Below are 24,557 nucleotides of genomic sequence, written 5' to 3' on the forward strand. Positions count from 1 at the left end.
CCTCATACGTCATTCCTGCCATCCCAGGTATCAGCCTGGTGAATCTTCGCTGCACTCCTTCCATGGCAAGAACGTCCTTCCTCAGGTAAGGCGACCAAAACTGCACACAATACTCGAGGTGCGGTCTCACCAAGGCCCTGTACAACTGTAGCAAGACATCCTTGTTCCTGTACTCGAACCCTCTTGCTACGAAGGCCAACATACTATTTGCCTTCTTAACCGCCAGCTGCACCTGCATGCTTACCTTCAGCGACTGGTGCACAAGAACACCCAGGTCTCTTTGCACTTCCCCTTCTCCCAATCTATTGCCATTCAAATAATAATCTGCCTTCCTGTTTTTGCCACCAAAGTGGATAACCTCACATTTATCTACATTATAGTGCATTTGCCATGTTTCTGCCCAATCACTCAATCTGTCCAAATCGTACTGGAGTTTCACGACATCTTCCTCACAGCTTTGTGTCGTCTGCAAATTTGGAGATATTACATCCAATTCCCTCGTACAGATCATTAATATATATTGTGAACAGCTGGGGTCCTAGGACCGATCCTTGCGGTACCCCACTAGTCACTGCCTGCCACTCGGAAAACGACCCGTTTATTCCAACTCTTTGCTTCCTGTCCATTAACTCCATTTCTCTCTCTCTCCGCAGACGCTGCCTGATCTGAGCGGTTCCAGCATTTTCCATTTGTATTTCAGATTTCCAGCCATCTGCAGTGTTTTGCTTTAGAACCAGAAGATGGGGGGTTGGGCGCGGGGGGTTTGAACTTGTGAAACGGCGCCTGGTACAACATTTCAACAACACCAGAACTTTTCAAAAATGATTTTAATATAAAAATAATTTAAACACTGTGTACAGTGTCATATTTAACAGTTTCAAATAAAGTTACTCCGCGCAAAGGAAAAAAAGCAGGAATTTCAACAAGTGGAAATTCCGTCAAACAAATGAAACATACAAAAAAGGGAGGGTGGGAAAGAATACACCACGAGTAACAGAATTAGAACAATCTTAAACTAAAACCTGGCACAATTGAAACATTGTGCGATATAGAATGATCACTGGCGACCACACTGTGTACTGGTCCAATAAATGGAGTCGGACCCAATTTGTGTTGTGAACACTTGCTCACACACACACACAATCCACTCTTTTGTGTTCTTGTAAGTAAAATCCTGGAAATATAAGTTTGGAATTCCCAGAATTCTTATAAAGTAATTTACTGTCCCCACAAGGTGTTTAAGATGATTAAAGGATTTGCTCGGGTAAAATTTTTTTTTCCTTTATTCATTCACGGGATGTGGGCGTCGCTGGCAAGGCCAGCATTTATTGCCCATCCCTGATTGCCCTTTAACTGAGTGGCTTGCTGGGCCATTTCAGGAGCAGTTAAGAGTCAACCACACTGCTGCTGTGGGTCTGGAGTCGCATATCGGCCAGACCGGATTAGGATGGCAGATTTCCTTCTCTAATGGACATTAGTGAACCAGATGGGTTTTTTCAACAATCTGGTAGTTACCTGGTAGTTATTCCAGATTTATTTATTAACGGAATTTAAATTCCCCAGCTGCGGTGGTGGGATTTGAACTAGTGTCGTCCAAGATCTTTAGTCCAGGCCTCGGGATTACGAGTCCTGTAACATAACCACCGTATAGAACTATTTCTTCTGCGGGGTGGGGGGGGGGTAGGGGTATAGAACTATTTCTTCTGGGGGGGGTATAGAACTATTTCTTCGGGGGGGGGGGGGCGGGGAGAGAGAAGGGGAAAGGTCCAGAACAGCAGGGGCATAACCTTCAAATTAGAGCTAGATCGTTCAGGGGTGACGTCAGGAAGCACTTCCTCACACAAAGGGTAGTGGAAATTTAGAACACTCTCTCTTCCACCCCCCTCCCCCCCAAAAGCTGTCGCGGCTGGAGGAGTCGATTGAAAATGTCAAAACTGAGATTGAGAGATTTTTGTTAGGTAACGGTATTAAGGGCTAGGGAACCAAGGTGGGTAGACGGAGTTAAGATACAGATCAGCCATGATCTAATTGAATGGCGGAACAGGTTCGAGGGGCTGAATGGCCTCCTCCTGTTTATGGTCCAATTGTAGTAACTCCCTCTCCTACCCATGCCTCAAGTAAGATCAGCAAACTCAGCGCGGGCTGAGGATTGAACCGGTGACCTTGTGGCTTAGCTATTCTCTGGCAAACCTCATCGAGTGACTAGTGGGTTGGGGCTTGTCTGTTTAATTCCGCATGGGCAAACCTCAAAATAAATAAATAACTTGAAATGATGATGACCCCCCCCCCCCCGGACTTGGAGCTCCCGAAACTGTGTGGAAAATTCTAGTCGCAGATCTGGTAACGAGGTGGGCCGGGGAGTGACCGTTCAAGCCCTGGGGCTTGCCCAGCACCCAAACAATAGATTGAGAAGGGGAAGTGCAATGAGACCTGGGTGTCCTTGTGCACCAGTCGCTGAAGGTAAGCATGCAGGTGCAGCAGGCGGTTAAGAAGGCAAATGGTATGTTGGCCTTCATAGCGAGAGGGTTTGAGTACAGGAGCAAGGGTGTCTTGCTGCAGTTGTACAGGGCCTTGGTGAGACCACATCTTGAGTATTGTGTGCAGTTTTGGTCGCCTTATCTGAGGAAGGATGTTCTTGCCATGGAGGGAGTTCAGCGAAGATTCACCAGGCTGATACCTGGGATGGCAGGAATGACGTATGAGGAGAGATTGGGTCGATTGGGCTTATACTCGCTGGAGTTTAGAAGAATGAGAGGGGATCTCATTGAAACTTATAAAATTCTGACAGGACTGGACAGACTAGATGCAGGAAGGATGTTCCCGATGGTCGGGGAGTCCAGAACCAGGGGTCACAGTCTAAGGATAAGGGGTAGGCCATTTAGGACAGAGATGAGGAGGAATTTCTTCACCCAGAGAGTGGTGAACCTGTGGAATTCTCTACCACAGAAGGCAGTAGAGGCCAATTCATTAAATATATTCAAGAAGGAGTTAGATATATTTCTTAAGGCTAAAGGGGTCAAGGGATATGGGGAGAAAGCAGGGACAGGGTACTGAATTTGGATGATCAGCCATGATCTCATTGAATGGCGGAGCAGGCTTGAGGGGCCGAGTGGCCTACTCCTGCTCCTATCTGCTATGTTTCAAATGTAGGTCGACGGATCTCATCCCCCCACCACCCTCCTCACCTACCCCAGAATCGGTCTGCCATGGTCTACCGACACAAAACAACACCAGGAGCCCAGACTGGCTCAACCTCCCAGCGAGAGAACAAAAAAAAAGGAAAAGAAAATAGATTCCCCAAAGTCTCCAGCGGTTGTACCAGCCTGCGATCTCGGGCAGTTGTCCCAGAGAAGAGGTACGTTAAAACACGGGGGGGGTGGGGGGGTTGCAGGGATAGGGATACAAAGATAATGAGGTGAAGCTTCAGTTGGTCAGGCCCCGGAGGGGGTGCAGCGCAGGTTCACCAGAATGAAACTGGGGCTTAAAAGGGTTAAATCCCGAGGACAGATTGCATAAACTTGACTTCTATTTCCACCCCCCGAGTTTAAGAAGGTTGAGGGATGATCTGATCGAGGTGTTTAAAATGTTAAAAAGGATTCGACAGAGTAGATATAGAATAGTACAGCACAGAAGGAGGCCATTCGGCCCATCGAGTCTGCGCCGGCTCTTTCCGAGAGTAATCCAGTCAGTCCCACTCTTCCCATATCCCTGCAATTTTTTCTCCTCTCTTTTGAAAGCTGTATGGGGAAACTATTTCCCCTGGTGGGGTGGGTGGGGAGGGACTTCCAGAACGAGGGGAGGTCATTTTAAAACTAGAGCTAGGCCATTCAGGAGGGAAATCAGGAAGCAATTTTTCCATAAAAGGGTTAGTGGAAATCTGGAACTCTCCTCAAAAGACTGGAGGGTCAGTGGGAGCTTCCAAGACTGAAATCGGTAAGATTTATTTGTTAGGTAAGGGCATCGAGGCAAATGGTGCAAAGGCCAGTAAATGAAATTGAGGTACAGATCAGCCATGATCTAATTGAATGGTGGAACAGAACAGGAACTCTGCTCGGAGGCTGGGACCCTTACTTCCAACCTCAGATCCTATGTCCATCACTGCAGATTTACAGAAAAGGGGACAACTGATGCTGTACAGCGAGAGCAGACACCCACCATCGTCACGGCGATTTCCCCCCCCCCCCCATCCCCCCTCCTGTGCGCGGTTAAATCCCAAAGCCAATGTCCGCCATCTTTGTGAAACCTTAAACAAAGAGTCACTTTTGGCACGTTTTACCCACAACACAGCAAGAGGCCAATTATACCATCCGACGGACCAGTTCAGAGGTCGCTCGAGCTGGAGCTTCCCCCGCACATGGGAGCCAGGTGTCTCGAACCAGACTTTCAGCAATATCAGAAGGTAGGGCAGGTGTGAAGGGGACGGATTGCTCTTTAGGGCTTCTACACTACAGACAGCAAAGAATCTCCCGTCGCCATCACATATTGGATTGTAAGTACAGGCACAGTGCGGTTTCATGTCAAGGAGAAGGAATCTTTGATTACCAGCCTAAAACAACGCCAGTTTTCAACGAGCCTTAAACCCAGCCAGTGCAAAAATGCTAAACACTTGTTTAAATAGTTCAATAAATATGTTTAAGATCAAAGATCGTGGTTTATGCATTCCTCAACATTTCCTTAGAGTTACACTGGTTTTTGAATAAGAGTCACGTTTGCACGACTATGCAGCAGGCTCGTCGATGTGCGACACGCTCATTTAAGTCGGCACTGGTGAGGTAATCCCGGTTCTAGAATAACCTCGGAGCGTTGGACAGCTGGCTCCCGGTTCTGCCTTCACCCGAGGCCGTGTCACGCACTTGACCCCGTCGCCCATTCGGGTGATGTCACAGCGTCCAGGTTCCAGCAGGGGCCAACGCCACTTTCCACGGAAGCGAAGTTCAGCCACCGCTCGATCTCCCCCGGGGAAAGGGAAGCTACGGCAAGTCAAGTTCACCCAGCGGCCCAGGTATCAGAAACAATAGGAGGCGCTCATCTCAGAAAATAACATGGTGAGGATACTGAATGAGTAATTTGGGACATAACCAGTGGTAAGTGTAGGGTTCTCGGGAGGAACAAGTTCCTCTGGCGTTTAGAAGACTGAGAGGTGATCTCATGGAAACTTATAGAATTCTTAGCATCTACCCTGTCAAGCCCTCGGAGAGGTTATTTCCCTTGGCTGGGGAGTCTAGAACTAGGGGGCGCAATCTCAGGATAAGGGGTCGGCCATTTAGGACTGAGCCGAGGAGGAATTTCTTCACTCGGGGTTGTGAATTTTTGGAATTCTCTACCCCAGAGGGCTGTGGCTGCTGAATCGTTGAGTATATTCAAGGCTGAGATCGATAGATTTTTGGACTCTAGGGGAAATCAAGGGCTATGGGGATTGGGCGGGCAAGTGGAGTTGAGGTCGATGATCAGCCATGATCTTATTGAATGGCGGAGCAGGCTTGAAGGGCCGCGTGGCTGACTCCTGCTCCTAATTCTTGTTATGTTTCAGGGTTCCCAAAGCTCTCCACCACTAGGTGTTTTCCTCACCTCATGTCTGGGTCTGTTGTAGACTAATTGGTAGAGATTGATTGCTATAATTAGTCGACAACTCCATTATTGTTGTATCACGTGACTACCAAGATGGTTAGATGGCAACCATGGCTTTTTTTTTTGGTAATGAGCCTACAACTATATTGCAGCAGCCCTGGAGAACTGCCAGCAGCCATGCAGGGAGGCCGAGACGGAATTATTGCCCAGTGTCTGTGTTGGATTCATGCTGCACTCTACCCCGGTTACCATCACCCCTTGACCTCTCCTACACATCAATACCTCCAGGTTCGAATGTCTTCACCACTTTCTCATGGTTATGCGTCAGAAATCACCTCCTTATCTCTGCTAGCGGCTGTTTGTACAGTGTTTCCTTTTTATTTCATTTCACGTATTTCTCAGTCTCTCCCCTCATTTCTTAATCTAAATCCCATCGCTCTTGTCCCTGGCCTTCCTCTCGCACTCCCATTAACCCCCCTCCCTTCTTTCTCTTTCTCTTCCCTCTTTAGCTCTTTTCCAATCCCTATCCAGTTCCATATTTTGAAGTACAGCGATATACTTCGGCTTGGAATAACCTACTCTAGGTGTCCAGGCAGTGACCGTAGAGGCAGTACTCGTGCTGTGCCTTGCCTTGTGTTCTTGGCTCCACCAACTGTGCAACTACAATGAATGAGAGAGTTGGATTTTACTTTTCCTTTGTGGGGATTGTTTAAGGCCAGTGTTTTTTTTTTTTCTTAACAGCTTGCAACACAACCTGCAAAAATGACTTGGATTTATTCGTCGTCTTTCACGACCACCGGACATCCCCAAGCGCTTTACAGCCAATGAAGTACTTTTTGAAGTGGAGTCACTGTTGTAACTCAGCAGCCAATTTGCTCACAGCAAGATCCCACAAACAGCAATGTGATAACGGCCAAATAATTTGTTTTTATGATGTTGGTTGAGGGATAAATATTGGCCAAGACACTGGGGAGAACTCCCCCCTGCTCTTCTTCGAATAGTGGCCGCGGGATCTTTTATGTTCACTCGAGAGGCGCAGACGGGGCCTCGGGTTAACGTCTCATCCGAAAGACGGCACCTCCGACGGGGCAGCACTCCCTCGGCACTGCACTGGGAGTGTCAGCCTAGATACCATCTCTCTCGTACCTGGGAACAGTCTTGTTTTAATGTAGCCCTCCCCACTCCACTGCAAAGCTTTTTTGTCGATCCAAGATGTGCGCTGGTTGCGGTGAGCCGATGGGGAAAAAATCTTGCAGTGGAGCCCTGGCCGTCGGCGTAGTCTGACCTGAGGGTCGGCTGGGTTCACTGGCAGCATTCCGAGATGTGCCTGAGGCATTCGTCACCGACCTCGTCGTTGAAGAGCCTCATGCACTTGGGGCACTGCAGAAATCCTTGCTGTCTTGCCTCGGCCCCTGGGTGGCTGCTCGGCCAGGAGATCTCCGGCGACGGTGAGCTGCCCCCCCGGTGCGTCGAGGGCGGCTCCGATCCATTACCGAGCAATGGCTCCGCCGTGTCCGTCCCTAGGTAGTGGGTGTTCGCGTTGCCGTGGCGATGGGCAGCTGGGTCCTGCAAAGCAAAAGCCGTCATTATTACCTGTTCGGTGACTTGACTCAGCCTTTATACAACATCCCCGTCGCATCTACGTTACAACAGTGACGACACTTCAAAACAAGGTACTTCATTGGCTGTAAAGCGCTTTGGGACCTCCTGAGGCGGCGAAAGGTGCTACAGAAATGCAGGCCTTTCTTTTTCTATCTCAGAAACTTCCCAGAGATTGAATTTATTGATGTAGTCAAAATGCAAAGGCACAGCAAGATCCCACAAACAAACAGCGGGGGTTTTCTTTTATTACTGTTGGGACGAGGGGGATACGGGCAAGGCAGTATTAAAAGAACACTTTGTTTTTTCTTCCCTCCCTTCAGATGTCCTTCATTCCGCCAGCGCAATTCACACCCCATCTAGTTCCTTAACCTGTCCCATTTCCACCTCCTCTCGCCTTGAATATCTCTTAATGTCTCTCACTCTCTCCTGCTTTCTATCCTATCACTGACCTTCCCTTTTGTTCTTTCATCCCCTCCCCCTTTTCCCAGCCCCCAAACTTGCTTTCCATTTCCTGCTTTTTTTCCCAGTTCTGACGAAAGGTCATCGACCTGAAACGTTAACTCCGTTTCTCTCTCTCCACCGATGCTGCCTGGCCTGCTGAGTTTTTCCAGCGTTTCCTGTTGTTATTTCGGATTTCCAGCATCCGCAGTATTTTGCTATCGTATTAAAAGAAAGAACTTGCATTTACAGAGCGCCTTTCAGGACATCCCAAAGCGCTTTACGGCCAGTACTTTTTTTGAAGTGTGGTCACTGTGGGAAAGGTGGCAGCCAATTTGCGCACAGCAAGGTCCCACAAACAGCAATGAAATATCTGACCAGATAATCTGTTTTAGTGATGTTGGGTGAGGGATAAATATTGGCCCAGGACACCGGGGATAACTCCCCTGTTCTTCTTTGCAATGGTGGCCGTGGGATCTTTTACATCCACCCGAGAGGACAGACAGGGCCTCGGTTTAACGTCTCATCCGAAAGACGGCACCTCCGACAGTGCCGCACTCCCTCAGCACTGCACTGGGAGTGTCGGTCTGGATTATGGGGCTCAAGTATCTGGAGTGGGACTTGAACCCACAACCTTCAGCCCACTGAGCCACAGCTGACACCCAACCACAGTACAGGGAGCTGCACTTCTGTTCTGCCGCTGTGCACTTCCACCCCCTCCCGTTTTTTACCTGTTTCCTGGGCAACTGCAGCCTCAGACGAGCCAATTCTTCCTCCAGCTCCTGAATCCTGCTTTGAGCTCGCTCTCGGTCTTCTCGCTCTGATTTGAAATCGTCCTTATAGACCAGGACCTAGAACCAACAACACAGTTTTGTTTAGGAGGTATAGATTGCCCTGGGGGTGGGGGTGGGTGGGAGACAACATATAAATGGTGGACATGTCAACAATAGAAACACAACAGAAAATGCCGGCAGTACACAGCAGGTCCATCGGCAGCGGAGAGAAGGTGCGGATTAGGTAGAGGCCCATCCGATCCCCAGGCTCATTCATCCCAGTGGGATCTGGATCCTCTCTGATCTTGTTTGGCTGATGATGGCTCTGTGCGTACTCCCAGTATTTTTTTAGAGTTTATTTGTACTATTCCAGTTAGGTGACTGGAAAAAAAACACAAAACATTTAGTAGATATAATCCTGCAACCCAACCCCCACCCCCCAGGGTCCGTCTGGGGGGCAGCGACAGGGGGCAGGGAAGCTGTGTCAGGCACAGCCATGTTGTCTCTTAACAAAATGGAAAGCTCAAACAGTTCACTGAAATCCTACTGCAGGCTAACGAAGATATCTGAACCCCTCGGATGAGATTACTGCCTTGAGATTCCTTTCAGGAAATGAGACCTGAGACACTGGTTAAACTGGTCTGCTGGTTAAACAAAGGCCCCGTCTGCTGTATCAGCTGGGCGTAAAAGATCCATGGCCACTGTTTCGAAGAAGAGCAGGGGAGTTATCCCCGGTGTCCTGGCCAATATTTATCCTATAATGTTGGCTGCAGGGAAAGCATGCAAGGTTCAAGATTAGATTGTCCTAAAACACTATCTACAAAATGAAGAGTACTACGCTGAGGCTATACCTGTCTCTGGTATTGTGTCCGGTTTTGGTCCCCATACATGGTGGAAGAGAGAGAGAGAGAGAGAGGGGGGGGGGGGGAGGGGAAAAGAGAGAGGGGGGGGAGGGGAAAAGAGAGAGGGGGGGAAGAGAGAGAGAGAGCGAGAGAGAGGGGGGGGAAAGAGAGAGAGAGAGGGGGTGGGAAGAGAGAGAGGGGGGTGGGAAGAGAGAGAGGGGGGGAAGAGAGAGAGGGGGGAAGAGAGAGAGGGGGGGGGAAGAGAGAGAGGGGGGGGGGGAAGAGAGAGAGGGGGGGAAGAGAGAGGGGGGAAGAGAGAGAGGGGGGGAAGAGAGAGAGGGGGGGAAGAGAGAGAGGGGGGGGAAGAGAGAGGAGAGGGGAAGAGAGAGGGGGGGAAGAGAGAGAGGGGGGGAAGAGAGAGGGGGGAAGAGAGAGGGGGGGAAGAGAGAGAGGGGGGGAAGAGAGAGAGAGAGGGGGAAGAGAGAGAGAGGGGGGGAAAGAGAGAGAGAGGGGGGGAAGAGAGAGGGGGAAGAGAGAGGGGGGGAAGAGAGAGAGGGGAAGAGAGAGAGGGGGAAGAGAGAGAGGGGGGAAAGAGAGAGAGGGGGGAAAAGAGAGAGAGGGGGGGAAAAGAGAGAGAGGGGGGGAAAGAGGGGGGGAAAGAGAGAGAGGGGGGAAGAGAGAGAGGGGAAGAGAGGGGGGTGGAAGAGAGAGAGGGGGGAAAGAGAGCGAGAGAGAGAGGGGGGGGAAGAGAGAGAGAGGGGGGAAGAGGGGGGAAAGAGAGAGGGGGGGAGAGAGAGAGGGAGGGGGAAGAGAGGGGGGAAAGAGAGAGAGAGAGAGAGAGGGGGGGGAAGAGAGAGAGAGAGGGGGTGAAGAGAGAGAGGGGGGGAGAGAGGGGGGGGAAGAGAGAGAGAGAGAGAGAGAGGGGGGGAAAGAGAGAGAGAGAGGGGGGGAAAGAGAGAGAGAGGGGGGAAAGAGAGAGGGGGGGAAGAGAGGGGGGGAAGAGAGAGAGAGGGGGAAGAGAGAGAGAGGGGGAGAAAGAGAGGGGGGGAAAGAGAGAGAGAGGGGGTGGGGGGGAGAGAGAGAAAGAGACTTGCATTTCTATAGCGCCTTTCACCACCTCAGTGCGTCCCAAAGCACTTTCCAGCCAATGAAGCACTATTGAAGTGTAGTCACTGTTGTAATGTAGGAAATGCAGCAGCCAATTTGCGCACAGCAAGCTCCCATAAACAGTAATGTGATAATGACCAGATAGTGTTTTTTTTAGTGATGTTGATTGAGGGATAAATATTGGCCCAGGACAGTAGAGAGATTCTGGAGAGAGTGCAGAGAATGGAGACCAGGATGATGATGAGTTATGAATATAGGCTCCAATTCTCACTTTGGAGAATGCAAGTTTTGAGCAGTTACGATTGAGGTTTTATAATTTCGAAGGGATTGGACTAGTCCATTGGGATAGCCTATTTGAGTCGTCAGTATCAGCACTCTCGCCTCTGAGTCAGAAGATCATAGGTTCAAGACCCACTCCAGAGAATTGAGCACAAAAATCTAGGGTGACACTCCCAGTGCAGTACTGAGGGAGCTCCGCACTGTTGGAGGAGCTGTCTTTCAGATGCGATGTTAAACCGAGGCCCCGTCTACTCTCAGGTGGATGTAAAAGATCCCACGGCCACTATTTCAAAGAAGACCAGGGGGAGTTCTCCCCGGTGTCCTGGGGCCAATATTTATCCCTCAATCAACATCACAAACAGATTATCTGGTCATTATCACATTGCTGTTTTTGGGATCTGCTGTGTGCAAATTGGCTGCCACATTTCCTACATTACAACAGTGACTACACTTCAAAAAGTACTTCATTGGCTGTAAAGCGCTTTGGGACATCCAGAGGTGGTGAAAGGTGCTATAGAAATGCAAGTTCTTTCAAGCCGTTCTTTATTGGCAGAGATGGAAGGGGAATGATGGGGGGGGGGGTGGTGACAGAGAGCACGTCCAGAGTAACGGTGGGGAACGGTCGCGATTCAATGGCAGGAAGTATTCCTTTTTACAGAGAAGTCACTGGACCAAAGTGCCAAGATGTGTGGTGAGTCACTTCAGTCCTATTTTTTAAAAAAAACCAAAAAAGGGAACTTGGCAAGTTCCTGATAGAGGACATTTCCAGTCATTCGCTAGTTGTAACTGCGATGAGTCATGAGTAGCCACATCTCCTGGCGTCTCAGAGAGTCGGAGAGGAATTTCCCGGAATTTTTCCCGAATTGGCCGCTGATTTTGCCCCACGAGATTGTGTGGTTAGTGGGGGCGAGGCGGGGCGTGGAAGCTGCATCAGCAACTGACGGGGTCAGGCTCGACGGGTCCGATGGTCTTTCCTCGGCCGCATTCTTTGTACGTTCATATATCATCGCTCCCCCTCTCTGTATTTCTCTCTGGACTTGGGTGTACAGGGCACAATTGACAGGAAACTCGCCAATATAGTCAACAGTGAGGAGGACAGTAACAGACTTCAGAAGGACATAGACAGACTGGTGAAATGGGCAGACACATGGCAGGTGAAACTTAACCCAGGGAAGCGATTCATTTTTTGCAGGAAGAATGAGGCGAGGCAATGTAAGCTAAACGGTACAATTTTAAAAGGGGGTGCAGGAAGAGAGCGAGAGACCCCTGGGGCTTGTATGTACACAAATCTTTGAAGATGTCCCGGACAATCTGGTCAATATCACATGGGATCTTTTGCGGGATCTTGCTGTGCGCAAATTGGCTGCCGCGTTTCCTACATTACAACAGTGACCCCACTTCAAACAAGTACCTCATTGAGAAAGGCCAGTTCATTAAATATATTCAAGAAGGAGTTGGATATATTTCTTAAGGCTAAAGGGATCAAGGGATATGGGGAGAAGGCAGGGACAGGGTACTGAGTTTGGAAGATCAGCCATGATCTCATTGAATGGTGGAGCAGGCTCGAGGGGCCGAATGGCCTACTCCCGCTCCTATCTTCTATGTCTATGTTTCTATGTGTAAAGCGCTTTGGGACTTCCTGAGGCCGCTTCAGAAACACAAGTCCTTTTCTTTTAGTACCTGTTGCTCCAGCATCTGCATTCTCTCTTGAGCGGCCCCTCCAGCCGCCCGCGCGCCCTCCAGCTCCTCGCGTAGCTTCTGCGCCATCGCCCTCTCCTCCAGCCCGTCCCTGTATCCCGCCAGGCGGGCACAGTCCTTCATCTTCTCCTCCAGCAGCCGGTTGAGCCGCAGGATCTCCTGCCGCAGGATGTCCGCACCGGCCTGAGCGGGGCCAAATCCCGCCGGCTGCTCAAGCCGTGACCGCAGATCCTTCAGCTGGTGGTGAAGCCTTTTCACGTACTCCTCTCGGCTGACGTCGTATTTCTGCCACTTGGCGTTGAGGTCTTCCACCTGCACAGGGAATTAAAGAGCGAGGAAAGGTCAAAGGGCGCACGCTCCCTCGGGCCTTACGATGTGTGCGCCATCTACAAAACGCATTGCAGCGACTCGCAGCACCTCCCAAACCCGCGACCTCTTCCACCTAGAAGGGCAAGGGCAGCAGGCGCGTGGGAACACCACCACCTCCAAGTTCCCCTCCCAAGTCACACACCATCCTGACTTTGACATACATATATTGGCCGTTCCTTCGTCGTCGCTGCATCACAATCTTGAAACTCCCGACCCAACAGCACTGGTAGCACCTTCACCGCACGGTTCAAGAAGATGGCGGCCTACCAGTTAAAAGTAAACCACGTCGGTGTGGGACTGGAGTCACACACATAGATCGGCCAGACCGGGTAAGGACGGCAGGTTTCCTTCCCTAAAGAAGGACAGGAGTGAACCCGTTGGGTTTTTACGACATTCCGACAGTCTCGTGATCACTTTTAATGATACCAGTTTTTTATTTCCAGATTTAAAAAAAAAAAATTTTTTTAAAACTTAATTAAAATTCTCAAGCTACTATGGTGGGATTTGAACCTGCGTTCTACTGGATCATTAGTCCAGGCCTCTAGATTACTAGTCCAGTAACAGCCCCACTAATTGTAGAGCAATCACCAAACAGAAGATGCATGTTTATCAATAATCTGCACAGTTCTGGGGAAATCACTTGGGATTTTATACTGGGTTAAACCTGCCATGGTGGGATTTGAATTCCTGTTGTCTAGATTATATGAGTCCAGGCCTCTGGATTACTGGTCCACTACAATACTGCACCTCCCAAACCCGCAACCTCTTCCACCTAGAAGGACAAGGGCAGCAGGCGCACGGGAACACCACCACCTCCAAGTTCCCCTCCAAGTCACACACCATCCTGACTTGGAAGTATATCGCCGCTCCTTCATCGTCGCTGGGTCAAAATCCTGGAACTCCTTCCCTCACCACCACCTTCTCGAGGGCAATTCGGGAGGGGCAATAAATACTGGCCTTGCCAGCGCCGCCCACATCCCAGGAATGAATATTAAAGAGACGGGTTTGGGAGGGCACAACAGACAGCCATTGCTCAAGTACTGCCTGGCAGGAAGTAGTGACAACGAATCACCAACACCGCGGCAACGCTGCCAGTAGCTTAAAACCATCGGGGAACCTGGATGTTTGGAACAGTCTATGGCTGTGGTTGACATTCCTAATTGGGAAGCAATCCAACCTTCCCAAGTATTAAGATCCACTCAAAGGTTCAGGAGCTTTAAGTGCGTGTAGTAGCGAACTTGTAGCTCCAGTCAACAGCATTTATACAGAGCCTTTAACATAGCAAAAACGTCCCAAGGCGCATCACAGGAGCATCGGGAAACTAAATTTTACACCGAGCCACACGGAAATATTAGGGCAGATGGCCGAAAGCTCGGTCAAAGAGGTCGGTTTTAAGGAGCGTCTTAAAGGAGAAGAGAGAGGCGGAGAGGTTTAGGGAGGGAATTCCAGAGCTCGGGGCCTCGGCATCTGAAGACACGGCCGCCAATGGTGGGGCGAAGGAAATCGGGGATGAACAAGAGGGCTGGAGGAGGTTACAGGGAGGGGGAGGGAAGAGGGATTTGAAAACAAGGATGAGAATTTTAAAACAAAAGAAGAAAAAAAACGGGTGCCATTGACCGCGGGGTGAAAGGAACACGTTGAACCTACTCACGTAAATGACTTTCTGTTTCAGCGCTTGGTTCTCCTCTTGCAGTTCGCACGTGTTGGTCTCAGGTGAATCCGCTTGATGTAGCTGTCGAGAGCAAGGCAACGTTGTGAGGGGTTTGTCCGTACTAGAGCAGATTCCGGTCCTGAACCTTGGGCTGAGCGCGGACGTTGCTACGGGAACACGCCGTGAAGTTATTCATCTGCTTTCTCATGGCAGTGCTTATGGCGAGTGGGAAAAGACTTGGGTACGAGTGATCATCGCATCAGAAGATTTAGATTAGCAATGGAGAGGAGCAAGTAACAATCTGAACTGGAATAGGGCTAACTGATGCATGTCAGGTGAATTCTTCAAGGGAGAACCAGACCAAATACAGTAAGTTGAAAGGGGAAGTGAAGATGGAAATAAGATTGGCAAAGAGAGAATATGAGAGTAGAATGGCGGTTAACATAAAAGGGAACCCAAAAATCTTCTACCAGCATGTAAACAGTAAGCGGGTAGCAAGAGGCAGGGTGGGGCCTATTAGGGCCAAAGAAGGTGATAAATGCTTAGAGGCGCAGGGCAAGGCTAGAATACTCAATGAGTAATTTGTATTGGTGTTTACTAAGGAGGTGGATGCTGACAAAATATCAGTCGAAGTGGAAAAGGTAGAAGCAATTGATAAGGGAAATTATTGGAAAAAATTCTGAGGGACAGAATTAGTCTCCACTTGGAGAGGCAAGGATTAATCAGGGATAGTCAGCATGGCTTTGTCAAGGGAAGATCATGTCTGACTAATTTGATTGAATTTTTCGAGGGGGTGACTAGGTGTGTGGATGAGGTATACATGGATTTCAGTAAGGCTTTCGATAAGGTCCCGCATAGGAGACTGGTCAAGAAGGTAAGAGCCCATGGGATCCAGGGTGCCTTGGCACATTGGATCCAAAACTGGCTTAGTGGCAGAAGGCAGAGGGTGATGGTCGAAGGTTGTTTTTGTGACTGGAAGCCTGTGTCCAGTGGGGTACCGCAGGGATCGGTGCTGGGTCCCTTGCTGTTTGTGGTCTACATTAATGATTTGGATGTGAATGTAAAAGGTATGATCAGTAAGTTCGCAGATGACACGAAAATTGGTGGGGTGGTAAATAGCGAGGAGGGTAGCCTCAGTCTGCAGGACGATATAGATGGGTTGGTCAGATGGGCGGAACAGTGGCAAATGGAATTTAACCCTGAAAAGTGTGAGGTGATGCATTTTGGAGGGACTAACAAGGCAAGGGAATACACAATGAATGGTAAGACCCTAGGAAAGACAGAGGATCAGAGGGACCTTGGTGTGCATGTACATAGATCCCTGAAGGCAGCAGAACAGGTGGATAAGGTGGTTAAAAAGGCATATGGGATACTTGCCTTCATTAGCCGAGGCATAGAATATAAGAGCAGGGAGGTTATGATGGAGCTGTACAAAACGCTGGTTAGGCCACAGCTGGAATACTGTGTGCAGTTCTGGTCGCCACACTATAGGAAGGATGTGATTGCTTTGGAGAGGGTGCAGAGGAGATTCACCAGGATGTTACCTGGGCTGGAGCGCTTCAGCTATGAAGAAAGACTGGACAGGCTGGGGTTGTTTTCCTTGGAGCAGAGAAAGCTGAAGGGGGACCTGATTGAGGTGTACAAAATTATGAGGGGCATAGATAGGGTAGATAGAAAGGAACTTTTTCCCTTAATAGAGGGGTCAATAACAAGGGGGCATAGATTCAAGGTAAGTGGCAGGAGGTTTAGAGGGGATTTGAGGAAGAACTTTTTCCACCCAGAGGGTGGTTGGAATCTGGAACTCACTGCCTGAAAGGGTGGTAGAGGCAGGAACCCTCACAACATTCAAGAAGCATTTGGATGAGCACTTGAAATGCCATAGCATACAAGGCTACGGACCAAATGCTGGAAAATGGGATTAGATTAGACAGGGCTTGATGGCTGGCACGGACGCGATGGGCCAAAGGGCCTCTTTCTGTGCTGTATAACTCTGTGACAGGATGTACTAAAAAGGCTGGGTATGCTTAGAGTGGAAAAGTCGCCTGGTCCAGATGGCTTGTATCCCAGGTTGCTAAGGGAATTGGGGGAGGAGATAGCAGAAGGGCTTGCCATAATTTTCCAATCTTTCCTAGATGCGGGGGAGGTGCCCGAGGATTGGAAAGTGGCAAATGTGACACCATTGTTCAAGAAAGGGTGTAAGGATAATCCTAGTAACTACAGGCCGGTCAGTTTAACATCAGTGGTGGGTAAAGTTTTAGAAACAATAATCAAGGAAAAAATTAATGGGCACTTGGAGAGGTTTAAGCTAATTAAGGAGTGCCAACATGGATTTGTAAAAGGCAGATCGCGTTTGACTAATCTAATTGAATTTTTTGATGAAGTTACAGGGAGGATTGATGAAGGGAATGCAATGGATATTGTCTACATGGATTTTAGGAAGGCATTTGACAAAGTACCACATAGAAGGCTGGTTAACAAAATTGAGGCTCATAGAATAGGTGGGTAAGGAATTGGCTTAAGGACAGAAAACTGAGTTGTGGTAAATGTCTGTTTTTCAGACTGGAGGATGGTAGACAGTGGTGTTCCCCAAGGGTCAGTGCTGGGGCCACTGCTTTTTTTGATATATAAATGACTTGGATATTGGAATACAGAGTGGAATTTCTAAATTTGCCGATGACACCAATCTTGGGGGTGTGGCAAACAGTGAGGATGATACCAATCGACTACAACAGGACATAGAAAGGCTAGCAGAATGGGCAGACAAGTGGCAGATGGAAATTAATACAGAGAAGTGTGAGGTGATGCATTTTGGCAGAAGGAACAGGGAGGGGTAATATACACTTAATGGCACAGTTTTAAAGAGTGTGCAGGGACAGTGGGATCTGGGAGTTAATTTACATAGGTCCCTGAAGGTTGCAGGACATATTGAGAGAGTGGTTAACAAAGCATATGGGATCTTGGGCTTCATAAATAGAGGTATTGAGTACAAAAGTAGAGAAGTTATGCTGAACCTTTATAAAGCGCTGATTAGGTCACAACTGGAGTATTGCATCCAGTTCTGGTCACCACACTTTAGGAAGGATGTGAAGGCCCTTGAGAGGGTGCAGAGGAGATTTACCAGAATGGTTCCAGGGATGGGGGATCTTAGCTACAAGGACAGGTTGGAGAAGCTGGATTTGTTTTCATTAGAGCAAAGGAGGTTGAGGGGTGATTTGATAGAGGTGTACAAGATTATGACGGGTTTGGATAGGCTAGACAGGGAAAGGCTGTTCCCACTAGTTGATAGCACAAGGACTAGGGGACACAGATTTAAGGTTTTGGGCAAGAGACGCAGCGAGTGGTGATGACCTGGAACTCGCTGCCAACGGAAGTGGTGGAAGCGGAGACACTCAATGTTTTCAAGGGGAGACTGGATAGGCACTTGAGGGAAATAACTTGCAGGGCTACGGGGATAGAGCGGGGGAATGGAACTGACTGGATTGCTCTACAGAGAGCCGGCACCGACTCGATGGGCCAAATGGCCTCCTTCTTCTATGACTTGTCAGTGAGGGAGCTGGGGGTCACCACCAACCCTCCAGGATTGTCCTGGAGTCTCCAGGAATTAAAGTCTAAACTCCAGGACACCACTGCGAGCAACACCCAGGGAGAAAAAATCACAGTGGAATTTTTTTTTATTTTTTTAATTGCGTTAAAAAAAAAAAAAATTCTTTGAACACTTTTGCTCCTTGGTTATAAAGATATCGGACACGGGAATAATGCCTGTTTGACCGCCAGTCGAGCATCATCCAATCAGGTGATGAAGAGTCTATTCGCTTCCCGATTGGCTGGGGGAAGGTCCACGGCGAGGATGGACACGTCGGGCCACCAATGGCAGGAACGTGGGGTCGGGGCGATTGGAGGTCATGTGATGAAACCTACAGGAATCGGAGTTGCCGTGCTTCTTAGAGAGTGTTGGAAAAATGACCTAACCTGAACAAGTCACTTTCTCTTGGCTTAATGGGATGGGCCCATTTGACCTGGAGAGGCAAAGTGCGCATGAACTTCTCTGAACTGATCTTAGCACTGGGCTCCATAGCATCCTCCTCTCAGTCTGACTCTGTCTTTCACAACCACTCTCTCTCCCTCCATTGCATGGCATTTCCCCCTCTCTTTCTTTCTCTCTCTCTCTCCCTCCCTCCTTAATCCCCAGTGATTTCTGGTCACACTACTTATATCTACACGTTAAACCCTGCACACCTCCTGCCCCGCCTCACTGGCGGTGCAGCCTTCAGCTCTCTTGGTCCCACTCCCGGGAACTCCCTCCGTTTCGCTTCCTCTCTCACCACTCTGACACGGCCGTCTCAGACGCTACCCATCTGACCAGTCGCCTCTCCCATCTCCGCTACGCATCCTCAGTTTTTTCTCCTCTACAGAGCACCTCGGGATTTATATTTTAAATGTTCAAGGCGCAATGCAAACACAAGCTTCCCGGTGTTGTGAACCAAATAATTTCTGGGGGAGGAGGCCAATCAAGCGGAATCTCATCTCCATTTTATTCCACACATTTTATTAAAGAGTGCATCTCCGTTCACAGACTCCTCTATTTCTTCATGGCGGACTTGTTTTAGGGTTCATTACATAGACGCTAACAAACTTCATCTTGCAGGCTGCTGTCTCGTGCAGAGTCAATCTAACCAGTTCCATTGATCACCAAGGGAACGTCACTCGGTTACACGCTGGAACATGATATAAAACACTGCTCCTTGCTGAAGTGTGTGCGTTGAACCAGCGGGGGGGGAAATCTTCACCTGACACCCCCCCCCCCATTTATTTTTTTGTTTTCCAAAACAAATTTACTAGATAGGTACCAGGGATGAGGGATTTCATAGAAACATAGAAGCAGGAGTAGGCCATTCGGCCCTTCGAGCCTGCTCCGCCACTCAATGTGATCATGGCTGATCCTCTATCTCAATACCATATTCCCACTCCCCTCCCCATACCCCTTGATGCCCTTTGTGTCTAGAAATCTATCTTTCTTCTTCTTAAATATATTCAGTGACTTGGCCTCCACAGCCTTCTGTGGTAGAGAATTCCACAGGTTCCCCACCCTCTGAGTGAAGAAATTTCTCCTCATCAGTCCCTAAATGTCCTACCCCGTATCCTGAGACTGTGACCCCTTCGTTCTAGACCCCCCAGCCAGGGGAAACATCCTCCCTGCATCCAGTCTGTCTAGCCCTGTCAGAATTTTATACGTTTCAATGAGATCCCCTCTCATTCTTCTAAACTCCAGTGAATACAGGCCTAGTCGACCCAATCTCTCCTCATACGACAGTCCTGCCATCCCAGGAATCAGTCGGGTGAACCTTCGCTGTACTCCCTCTATGACAGGTATAATTCAGTTACGTGGAGAGACTAGAGAAGATGGGGTTGTTCTCCTTAGGGCAGAGAAGGTTAAGAGGAGATTTAATAGAGGTGTTCAAAATCATGAAGGGTTTTGATAGAGTAAATAAGGAGAAACTGTTTCCAGTGGCAGGAGGGTCGGTAACCAGAGGACAGAGATTTAAGGTGATTGGCAAAAGAACCAGAGGGTGAAACGTGGAGAATGTTTTTTACGCAGCGAGTTGTTGTGACCTGTAATGCGCTGCCTGAAAGGGCGGTGGAAGTAGATTCAATAGTAACTTTCAAAAGGGAATTGGATAAATAGTTGAGGGAGAACATTGCAGGGCTACGGGGAAAGAGCGGGGGGGGGGGGGGGGGGGAAGAGTGCGACTCATTGGAGAGCTCTTTCAAAGAGCTGGCACAGGCACGATGGGCCGAATGGCCTCCTTCTGTGCTGTACGATTCTATGAACATCTATAAATGATTATACTATATAGTTACAATTAAACTTGCAGAAAATTGCAGGGAAAAAAAAGGTTCTTGTTAACAAACAAATTCAGTTAAAAGGAGTGGAAGACAGACGCGATCAAAACCACGTCACCAGGAAGGTTCAGATAACTTGGCGTGTGCCACCGTTACATTTACAACCATTTTTGTGTAACCTTTTTTTCTCCTGTTGCTGGAAAGTCCCAACATTAATCAAATCAGATCAAGATTAAGGACGGGAAAGTCCACACTTCACATCACGAGGCAACCTCAGACAGCAGCTCACTGGTGATAAATCTCTCACGTCCTCGCTCGGGAAATTTCAAACCTATCCCTTGGGAAACATATTTGAGGCGAGACTTTCGCTGCTTGCTAAATCCACCCTTTCAAAAGATTGCGAGGAGAGCCTCAAGGCCAAATAGCTCAGAAAATCCAGGAGAGACGTGTAGGCGGCGAGTGAATGTTTTGGGATGAGGTTCTGGGGGGGGCAGCAGGATGTGGGCTCCATGGACGGTCCAGTGTACGAGGCTGTGGGGTCAGACAGTCTGTAGGTCTGGGCAGAGTCTGGGGGCTGCAGGCTGTGGGGTCAGACAGACTGTAGGTCTGGACAGAGTCTGGGGGCTGTGGGGTCAGACAGTCTGTAGGTCTGGGGGCTGTAGGATGTGGGGTCAGACAGTCTGTAGGTCTGTGCAGAGTCTGGGGGCTGCAGGCTGTGGGCCGAGAGGTCAAAGAGTCTATAGGTCTCCGAGAGGTCAGAGAGTCTATAGTTCTGGGGGACTTTCTGCATTTCACCCTCACTGACCAAAGTGCCTTTCCACAATTCTCATGCTGGAAAAAAACAGAAGTGGATGCCGAGTCCTGTTCCTACAACAACAACAACTTGCATTTATATAGCACCATTACCTTTGTAAACCTTCCCAAGGTGCTTCTCACAGGTGAGTTATCAAAACAAAATTTGAAAGCAAGCCACATAAGGAGTTATTAGGCCAGCACAAAGGCATCTTCATAGAATGACAGACATTTACAGCACAGAGGGAGGTCATTCGGCCCATCTTGTCTGTGCCGGCTGACAGTCCAGCCTAATCCCACTTTCCAGCTCTTGGTCCGTATCCTTGCAGTTTACCCCACTTCAGGTGCATATCCAAGTACTTTTTAAATGCGCTGAGGGTTTCTGCCTCTCCCACCCTTTCAGGCAGTGAGTTCCAGACCCCAACCACCCTCTGGGTGAAGAAATTTCCCCTCAAATCCCCTCTGAACCTCCGACCAATTATTTTAAATCTATGCCCCCTGGTTATCGACCCATCTGCTAAGGGAAATAGGTCCTTCCTATCCACTCTATCTAGGCCCCCTCATAATTTTATACACCTCAATTAAGTCTCCCCTCAGCCTCCTCTGTTCCAAAGAAAACAACCCCAGCCTATCCAATCGTTCCTCATAAGCTAAAATTCCCCAGCCCAGCCAACATTCTTGTAAATCTCCTCTGCACCCTCTCTAGTGCATCTTAAAAAGGAGAGAGCGGTAGAGAGGCGGAGAGGTTTAGGGAGGGAATTCCAGAACTTAGGGCCTAGGCAGCTGAAGGCACGGCCACCAATGGTGGGGCGATGCAAACTGGGGATGTGCAAGAGGCCAGAATTGAAGGAACGCAGAGATCTCGGAGGGTTGTAAGGCTGGAGGAGATAGGGAGGAACGAGGCCATGGAGGGATTTCAACACTATGATGAGAATTTTTAAATCGTGTCGTTGCCGGTCCGGGAGCCAATGTAGGTCAGTGGGCACAGGGGGTGATGGGTGAACGGGACTGGTTGCGAGTTGACCCTTAGTGCCCTCTGAAGTGACCTAGCTAGCCAATCAGCTGTAAATTGACGTATGAGGAGAGATTGGGTCGATTGGGCTTATATTCGCCAGAGTTTAGAAGAATGAGAGGGGATCTCATTGAAACTTATAAAATTCTAACAGGACTAGACAGACTAGATGCAGGAAGGCTGTTCCCGATGGTCGGGGAGTCCAGAACCAGGGGTCACAGTCTAAGGATAAGGGGTAAGCCATTTAGGACTGAGATGAGGAGGAATTTCTTCACCCAGAGAGTGGTGAACCTGTGGAATTCTCTACCACAGAAGGCCGTTGAGGCCAATTCATTAAATATATTCAAGAAGGAGTTAGATATATTTCTTAAGGCTAAGGGGATCAAGGGATATGGGGAGAAAGCAGGGACAGGGTACTGAATTTGGATGATCAGCCATGATCGCATTGAATGGCGGAGCAGGCTCGAGGGGCTGAATGGCCTACTCCTGCTCCTATCTTCTATGTTTCTATGTTTCTAAATACGGCAAATGGCTACAGCAAAGGAGTCCCACCACCACCTTCTTAGGACAACGAGGGATGGGCAATATGCGTTGCCCACATCGCAAGAAATCTGGGGCATTCCTCTCTGGCCCCCTGCTTTAGCCGATCGGAACTAGTCCAGGATGCAACAACACCGTCAATACCTCAACGTCCTGCTCCGCGGGACTGGGTTCCTTCTCCGTCCCGCGCCCGGTCTTTGCCCGCTGCTCCTCCAGCTGCCGGGCGAGCTGCTGGCACATGTCGGCGGTCCCAGCCAGGCGGAGCTGCAGCTGCTCGGCCTCGTCTGCCAGCGAGCGGCACCACAGCTCCCGGGTGGCGTGGAGCCGCTCCTTCTCCCCCAGGGCCCGGTGCAGCCTGGCGATCTCGCCGTCCTTCTCGTGCTGCGGGCTGCCCACAATCCGCTCCACCTCTCGCTCCTTCTCCCTCAGCCGCAGCACAACCTTCTGCAGCTCCTGCCCGGGAGGGGGTTCAAGAAGAAACAAACCAATTAATATCATTTGACATCCACCCGTGTGGCTCAGTGGGCAGCACTCTCACCTCAGAGTCAGAAGGTTGTGGGTTCAAGTCCCCACTCCATGAGACTAGAGCACAAAAATCCAGGCTGACACGCCAGTGCAGTGCTGAGGGAGTGCTGCACAGTCGGAGGTGCCGTCTTTTGGATGGGACGTTAAACCGAGGCCCCGTCTGTCCTGTCTGCCAGACGTAAAAGATCCCATGGCCACTATTTCGAAGAAGAGCAGGGGAGTTCTCCCCGGTGTCCTGGGGCCATTATTTATCCCACAATCAACATCACTAAAACAGATTATCTGGTCATTATCACGTTGCTGTTTGTGCGCAATTTGGCTGCCGGCTTTCTTACATTACAACAGTGACAACACTTCAACAAGTTTATTGGCTGTAAAGCGATTTGGGACATCCAGTGGTCGTGAAAGACGCTACAGAAATGAAAGTCTTTCTGTCTAAAGAAAAAAGCCCCAACCTGTTATAATCTTTCCTGATAGCTGTGATCCTGTGAGAGTGCTGTGTCTGAGGAGTGTGATCCTGTGTATGGGGAATGTGACCCTGTGAGAGTGCTGTGTATGGGGAGTGTGACCCTGTGTATGGGGAGTGTGATCCTGTGAGAGTGCTGTGTATGGGGAGTGTGATCCTGTGAGAGTGCTGTGTATGGGGAGTGCGATCCTGTGAGAGTGCTGTGTATGGGGAGTGCGATCCTGTGAGAGTGCTGTGTATGGGGAGTGCGATCCTGTGAGAGTGCTGTGTATGGGGAGTGCGATCCTGTGAGAGTGCTGTGTATGGGGAGTGCGATCCTGTGAGAGTGCTGTGTATGGGGAGTGCGATCCTGTGAGAGTGCTGTGTATGGGGAGTGCGATCCTGTGAGAGTGCTGTGTATGGGGAGTGCGATCCTGTGAGAGTGCTGTGTATGGGGAGTGCGATCCTGTGAGAGTGCTGTGTATGGGGCGTGCGATCCTGTGAGAGTGCTGTGTATGGGGAGTGCGATCCTGTGAGAGTGCTGTGTATGGGGAGTGCGATCCTGTGAGAGTGCTGTGTATGGGGGGTGCGATCCTGTGAGAGTGCTGTGTACGGAGTGTGATCCTGTGAGAGTGCTGTGTGTGGAGTGTGATCCTGTGAGAGTGCTGTGTGTGAAGTGTGATCCTGTGAGAGTGCTGTGTATGGGGAGTGTGACCCTGTGAGTGCGCTGTGTATGGAGTGTGATCCTGTGAGAGTGCTGTGTGTGGAGTGTGATCCTGTGAGAGTGCTGTGTATGGGGAGTGCGATCCTGTGAGAGTGCTGTGTATGGGGAGTGCGATCCTATGAGAGTGCTGTGTATGGGGGGTGCGATCCTGTGAGAGTGCTGTGTGTGGAGTGTAATCCTGTGAGAGTGCTGTGTATGGGGAGTGTGACCCTGTGAGAGTGCTGTGTATGGAGTGTGATCCTGTGAGAGTGCTGTGTGTGGAGTGTGATCCTGTGAGAGTGCTGTGTGTGGAGTGTGATCCTGTGAGAGTGCTGTGTGTGGAGTGTGATCCTGTGAGAGTGCTGTGTATGG

General features: G+C 49.6%; 1 protein-coding gene and 1 long non-coding RNA gene across 3 annotated transcripts in view; one reads left to right on the forward strand and one right to left on the reverse strand.

Moving 5' to 3' along the window:
* The window catches only part of LOC147123975 (uncharacterized), a 21,770-nt gene extending 20,917 nt beyond the window's left edge, over window positions 1-853 (forward strand). For both annotated transcript variants that reach the window (XR_015074653.1, XR_015074650.1), the window contains exon 2: window positions 654-853. This is a non-coding gene — a long non-coding RNA (uncharacterized LOC147123975). The remainder of the gene's footprint in view (window positions 1-653) is intronic.
* tnip2 (TNFAIP3 interacting protein 2) overlaps window positions 810-24,557 on the reverse strand; it is a 34,647-nt gene continuing 10,899 nt past the window's right edge. Inside the window, exons 2-6 of the mRNA XM_085973968.1 lie at window positions 22,657-22,965; window positions 14,328-14,408; window positions 12,290-12,619; window positions 8,340-8,459; window positions 810-7,134 (exon numbers count right to left, since the gene is read on the reverse strand). Of these exons, the coding sequence (XP_085830094.1) occupies window positions 6,871-7,134; window positions 8,340-8,459; window positions 12,290-12,619; window positions 14,328-14,408; window positions 22,657-22,965 (1,104 nt within the window). The 3' untranslated portion in view covers window positions 810-6,870. The remainder of the gene's footprint in view (window positions 7,135-8,339; window positions 8,460-12,289; window positions 12,620-14,327; window positions 14,409-22,656; window positions 22,966-24,557) is intronic.

This window comes from Somniosus microcephalus, chromosome 1, assembly GCF_052327205.1.
Source record: "Somniosus microcephalus isolate GS21.2 chromosome 1, FLI_Smic_1.0, whole genome shotgun sequence".
Lineage (NCBI taxonomy): Eukaryota > Metazoa > Chordata > Chondrichthyes > Squaliformes > Somniosidae > Somniosus > Somniosus microcephalus.